This window comes from Camelus bactrianus, chromosome 2 (assembly GCF_048773025.1).
Source record: "Camelus bactrianus isolate YW-2024 breed Bactrian camel chromosome 2, ASM4877302v1, whole genome shotgun sequence".
Taxonomy (NCBI): domain Eukaryota; kingdom Metazoa; phylum Chordata; class Mammalia; order Artiodactyla; family Camelidae; genus Camelus; species Camelus bactrianus.
In genome coordinates this window covers 130,759,118-130,765,117 of record NC_133540.1, presented here as the reverse complement: position 1 = coordinate 130,765,117, position 6,000 = coordinate 130,759,118, and the positions used below count along the sequence as shown (strand labels likewise).

General features: G+C 50.4%; 1 protein-coding gene across 3 annotated transcripts in view; it reads right to left on the bottom strand.

Annotated features, from left to right (window-relative positions):
• Positions 1-473: 473 nt before the first annotated feature.
• The window catches only part of ZBTB49 (zinc finger and BTB domain containing 49), a 28,181-nt gene continuing 22,654 nt past the window's right edge, over positions 474-6,000 (bottom strand). Inside the window, exons 6-8 of one of the 3 annotated variants that reach the window (XM_074350336.1) lie at positions 5,720-5,802; positions 5,466-5,627; positions 474-1,750 (exon numbers count right to left, since the gene is read on the bottom strand). In XM_074350336.1, coding sequence (XP_074206437.1) covers positions 1,098-1,750; positions 5,466-5,627; positions 5,720-5,802 — 898 coding nt within the window. In that variant the 3' untranslated portion in view covers positions 474-1,097. The remainder of the gene's footprint in view (positions 1,751-5,465; positions 5,628-5,719; positions 5,803-6,000) is intronic. The other 2 variants (XM_074350342.1, XM_074350349.1) reach the window with 2 other exon arrangements.

Sequence of the window (6,000 nt, the reverse complement as noted above, 5' to 3'; positions counted from 1 at the left end):
ATCTGACTTCACAGCTGACCTCCTGGTCTGCAACCATGGTTTTTCCAAGAAAATCCTGCCCTGCCCGTGTCTCTTGCTGGCTGTCTATTTCTGAGCTAGGACTGATGCCGGCAGGATTGGAGTTGCCCTTACACACTCCGGTCCTCTGTGCAAACAGTTCTCTGGACCAGTGACTTCTGCTGTCCACAAGGGTAACCGCATTTTCTGCCCTGGATCTCACTTTGCCATTCCAGCGACAGTGCTGTGGACACGACCCATGGCCCCACAGAGGCCAGCAGGTCCACTGGGCGGCTGAGAGGAGGAGCAGGCTCAGGAGCTCTGTCCAGCAACCAGACCTGGGCAGGTATTTTCAAGTGGATGAGATCATTCGAGCCTTGTAAGAATGCTGAAAGCTATTTATCTCATGCTGCAGAAAAGCAAACCCAGAGAAGGTTCTGAGAGGTGGAGTAGCTTGCCCACGAGCTCACCAGGAGGTGGCGGCCAGGGTTCAGGCTCTGCTCTGGGCTCCGGAAGTCCTCTGTCCAGGGCGGCAGAACTGAGCCGGTACTTGTCCTTGCAAGGGTGCCTGTTGGTGATGGCTATCTTCTTTGTACCACTATGGTCTTCAGATTAATAAAAAATGTTGGAGGAAACACAATATTATATAGAAAGGCAACTTTCATTTATTCAAATTAAATTATAGTATGAGTTTCCTATACAAATAAAATCTTTTTGTAAATAAAAATACAAAATGCTACAAATTTCAATCATATAAAAATGCAAAAATAACATCTGTATTGTGATATATATATTTTCCCTTTATCATGACCAAACGCACAGTAGTTACCCGGAGTCCACGCCGTCGTGCTCACTGAAGCATGAAACGGTCTCTCAAGCCTTTGGCTTCTGTGACACAAGCTGTGCTGTCTCGTGTCTGCTTCCACGAAGGTCCAGGGGGCCTTCCTTCCCAAATCTTGAGCTGGGGATGCTTCTGGTTATCAGGCCCCACCAGGAGGGAAGCGGTCCGACCGCTCTCGGGCCGGTTAGGAAGCTAACTGGGGACGGCTTGCTCCTGAAGCTCTGAGAGGTCTGCACCGAGGCGGCGCCGCCGCAGGACGTCACTGGTCCAGCTCGCTCTCATTCTGCAGCGTCTTCATTGCCAGCCCCCAGAGGGTCATGCTGGAGAAGAACTGTCCGTCCGAGTTCCTGTGCGCGGGGGCCGCGGTGCGGCTGCCCAGGGGGTCCCCGCAGTGCTGGTCCAGCGCGGCCAGCGAGGAGCGGATCATGGCCATGCCGTCGGCCTGCAGGGGCTCGGCGCCGGCCACGTCCGCGTAAGCGTAAGCCTGAGGCTGCGCCTGCGGCAGCGGGGGCTTGGCGGCTTTAGCCGGATCCAAGCTGAGCCTCTCCTGGTCACCGACTCCGTGAGGCTGCACCGCGGGCCGGAACTTACAGTAGGAGCCGGCAGAGTGGCTGTCGAATTCAGTCGCTGGCTCTTCTTCCACTGGGTGGACGGGGAGCTTAACGGACACGGGCATCAAAGTCACAGACACGTCTTGGGAAAAGGAGTCTGCGCTCTGAGGTTTCCCAGGCTCCGAGGGGGCGATGGGCGGCGCGAGCCCCGCGTCGTCCGCTCGGCAGTGCATCTTCCGGTGCCGCCGCAGCACGGCCGAGCGCGTGAAGCACTTGCTGCAGACGTCACACGTGTACGGCTTCTCCCCGGTGTGAGTGCGGACGTGCCTGCGGAGGTCCCCAGAGCCACCGAAACATTTTCCTGGAGGAAGAAAAAGGGGTCTTTTCAGCGGGGAACATTCTGGAAGGAGTCCCCTCCTCCAACTGCTAAACCCTGGCCCACGCTGCTTTGACTTGAACTCAGTTGGGCCCTGCGTCACTTGCTCACTCTGTATATATATATATATATATATATTTATTGAAGTATAGTCAGTTTACAATGTGTCAATTTCTACGGTATAGCATAATGCAGTGCTTCAGTCACACATGAACATACATATATTCGTTTTCATACTCTTTTTCACAAGTTACTGCAAGATACTGAATACAGTTCTCTGTGCTGTACAGCAGGACCTTCTTGTTTATCTATTTTATATACATTAGTTAGTATCTGCAAATCTTGAACTCCCAATTATCCCTTACCACCCCCTTCCCTGCCCCACAGCCATAAGTTTTCTATGTCTGTGAGTCTGTTTTTGTTTTGTAAATAAGTTCGTTTGTCTCTTTTTTATATTCCACATATGAGTGATATCATATGGTCTTTTTCTTTCTTTTTCTTGCTTCCTTCACTTAGAATGACAATCTCCAGGTCCATCCATGTTGCTGCAAATGGCATTATTTTATCATTTTTTATGGCTAAGTAGTATTCCATTGTATAAATATATCACAGCTTCTTTATCCAGTCATCTGTTGACGGACATTTGGGTTTCTTCCATGTCTTGGCTATTGTAAATAGTGCTGCTATGAACACTGGGGTACATGTATCTTTTTGAATTAAGGTTCCCTCTGGATATATGCCCAGGAGTGGGATTGCTGGATCTATTTTTAGTCTTTTGAGGAATCTCCATACTGTTTTCCATAATGACTGCATCAAACTCCATTCCCACCACCAGTGTAGGAGGGCTCCCTTTTCTCCACGCCCTCTCCAGCATCGATCACCTGCTCACTCTGGATTCCAGACTTGTCCACACTTCTCCAGCTGTAGCCCCTCCAACCTTTAGCCTCATCTGGTGCCTCATGCGAGCCCTGGCCGCCCTGCGTGGGAGTGCCTGCTGAGTAGGCCAGGGCGCTGGCCTGCTACCTATGCTGGGAAACTCTGTCAGTTTTGTTCAGATTTTCATAAATCTAACACAGCCAATCTATAACTTAGAAGCATCTTTTCTAAAGATACTAATGTGTCCAGCTCCCAACATCATTTTATGTCTCCTTCTCCAGGCTCCCTTTTCTTTTTCTGGATATATCATAGAAGCAGGGGATCTAGTTCTGCCGTTAGAGTTGGTTAGCAGATCAGAAAGGAAAAACCAATCAGCAACCTTACGGAAGTCATAATATATTTATAAAGGGCTGAAACAAGCTATACAATTTACGGGGACACATTTTAGAACTTCTCACTCATTCCTATGTCACTATATTTGAATTCTCAGCCATCCAGTCCTAGTCAAACAATGGTGGGCTATTTGGGCTGCTTCTAATTGTTTGCTCCTATATCTGAGGTGCAATTAATATCCTTCTTTTCCTTTTTTCCTTAAGATAAATTCTCAACAGTGGAATTACTGGGCAAAAGGTGATCACTGCTTTCAGGTTCCTTAATATGTACAATTTCAGCCACAGTAGAGTTCCCACGGAGAGAGGGGGGATATGGGAAGTGTCTCTCCTCTGTCCCTCCATCAGGAGGTCACAGTGAAGCAGCGCCCACCTTCTGCGGGGAAAATCCAGTGGAGACAGCTGGCTTGCAGGATGGGTGGCAGAGAGGGGAGGGTCATCTCTGTGCTGGTGTGGGCCTGCAGACCCCCTGGAGCACAGACCATGGGTATTTCCACAGATCAGACAGGGGTCATGCTTGCCAGTGAGCCAGTCTGGAGCCTTTTGAAATCCAGCCTAAGAGGACTGCTTTGAGGTGCAGATGGGACCCCAACAGAGAAAGTCTCCTTGGAGTAAACTGCTACAAAACTAAGGGCTAGAGGGAAAAGTCGGGCTGGAAGAAAAAGCGCCTCTCCATCTTAGAAAGTGCAGCTGAATGCTGGGGAAGGAGAACGGAGTGGGTCTAGGGCTGGCCTTAGAAGAAGCATGAACTGCTGGAAACAGAGGGACAGGGACAGGGACAGGGGGATGAGATGGAGGGAGGGGAGAGGGAGGTGGAGGAGGGAGGGAGGAGGCAGAGGAGAGATACAGACAAGCTTCAAACACAGCAAAGCTCAGAACATGAAGCCACCTTAAAATGGAAACTATCTTTTGAACCCAGGAAAATGAAAACATACACCCACGCATAAACTTGCACGTGAGTGTCCACAGCAAATTTGCTAAGTGAAAGGAGACAATTACGAAAGACCACGTATCATATGATTCCATTGACACAAAATGTCTGGAACAGGCACACCTATAGGCACAGAAAGTGGACTGACGGCTGCCCAGGGCTGCAGGGAGGGAGTGTGGAGTGACTGCTGCTGGGTGTGGGCTTTCTCTTCTGGGCTATGAAAACGTTCAGGTTCGATCGTGGTGAGGGAAGCACAACTCTGAATACGCTGAAACCGCCGAACTGTTCACTCTGCACGGTAGATGTTACAGTCTGAGGTTTATCTCAATAAGCTATTAAAAAGACTTGAACCGGTCATGTGAGAACGCTCTCGCTCCCTTTCTCTCTTCCCCTGATGCCCCAAAAACAAAACCCTGGTTGTTGGTGGGGGAAGGGGTGCAAGCGTGGGGATGGGAGACAGGGTCCTGCTGCGCCTCCTCCTCGGCGGGGGTCTGGGCTGGCAGCCAGGCCCCGCTGGGAGGGGACGAGAACACTGAACCTGCACTCCAGTTCACAGATACAACAATAATTTGGAACTGACACTTTAAATTAAGGATTTGGGACTGTAATTGTGATTTAAAGTGATGTAATTTTATCCTTTAAGGATGATCAGAATGGTCCTGGAGGTGCTGACAGACATTCGTGTCCAGGAGATCGAGATACAATTTAAGTGGGAGATACAAAGAAAGCTGCCTCCAGTTCCCACACGTCCTGCCCTACTTTAGACACCAATCACCATGAGAAGGAGCCACTCCAGGGGTGCCCCAGTTCCAGGCTTCGCTGCCTGACTCCGAGCATTGTTCCTATTTGTTCCAAACAAGTAATCATAGCAATGGTCACTCACTCATTCACCTGAGATTCAACCCACACTGTCACGTGTACACATGCCTGTGCACGCACACACGCACACACTCCCTGAGTTCTCCAGAGGCTCCAACACTCTGTGACCGTCGTAACAGGAGGCTGAACTCACAGTCCCAGTTTCCTCACCTGGGCAGGGATGAACCCTGAGACTGAGGGCTGCCAGCCTTCCCTTTCCTTCCTGATGATGTCACTGATGGGTCAAATGCCTCAGAAACAACCTCGGCTTCATGATACATGGTCTCAAGAACCCTCCGTCTCAAACCCACGATGCTCTCCCCCACTTTTCCAACTGCCTGTGCCCCGCCAGCCCAGACCAGGAGCACGCGGCACCTGGGGCCCCGTATCAGTCATCTTTGTATCCGGAGCACCTAGGACAGTTCCTGGTTGACTCGGAAGACACTGAGTCAACGTCTGCTACGTGAACGGAGACAAATCAGAGAAGACCAAGGGGGCAGTGGAACAGCATTACTTCCAGTTTACCCAAGAGAAAAGGGATGGCTTATCCGGGACCCGAACAGCCCATGACGGAGCGGGCAGAGACGGGCGCCCTCCCCACAGGGGCGGCCAGGTGACTGCCGGCCTGCGGCGGGCGGGGACTCACCGCAGGCGGAACAGCTGTAGGGCCGCTCCCCCGTGTGCCGGACCCGGTGCTTCACCAGCTTCCTCTGCATGTTGAAAGACTTCCCGCACTCGTCGCAGGTGAATACCTTGTCGGCCGTGTGCGTCTTCTTGTGCTCCTTCAGGTTACTGAAGTTGCTGAACCCTGGGGAGACCGGAGCAGGTGTTAAGCTGAAGGACTGAGGACAGCTTAATCGGAAATCTTCAAGGGAAGAAAAGGAAAACGCTCAGCTCTACCTCGACCACAGATGTCACACAAGTGTGGTTTTTCTCCTGAGTGAATAATTATGTGACGCTGGACATCACCAGAGGCTGCAAACCTGTAATGTAATTTGGAAATTCAATTAACAGCCTTTCTGAGTTACTGCAAATCTTTATAATTGCAAGTCACTGAGGGAGGAGATGAATTCTCCCTGTGTTACTTCAGAATGTAATCAGGAGTGGCCTGATTTCATTTGAAATGTGCATTTTTAAAAATTACTTTTTTTCTCTTCTTTTTAAAGGAAAGTAGAAAATGA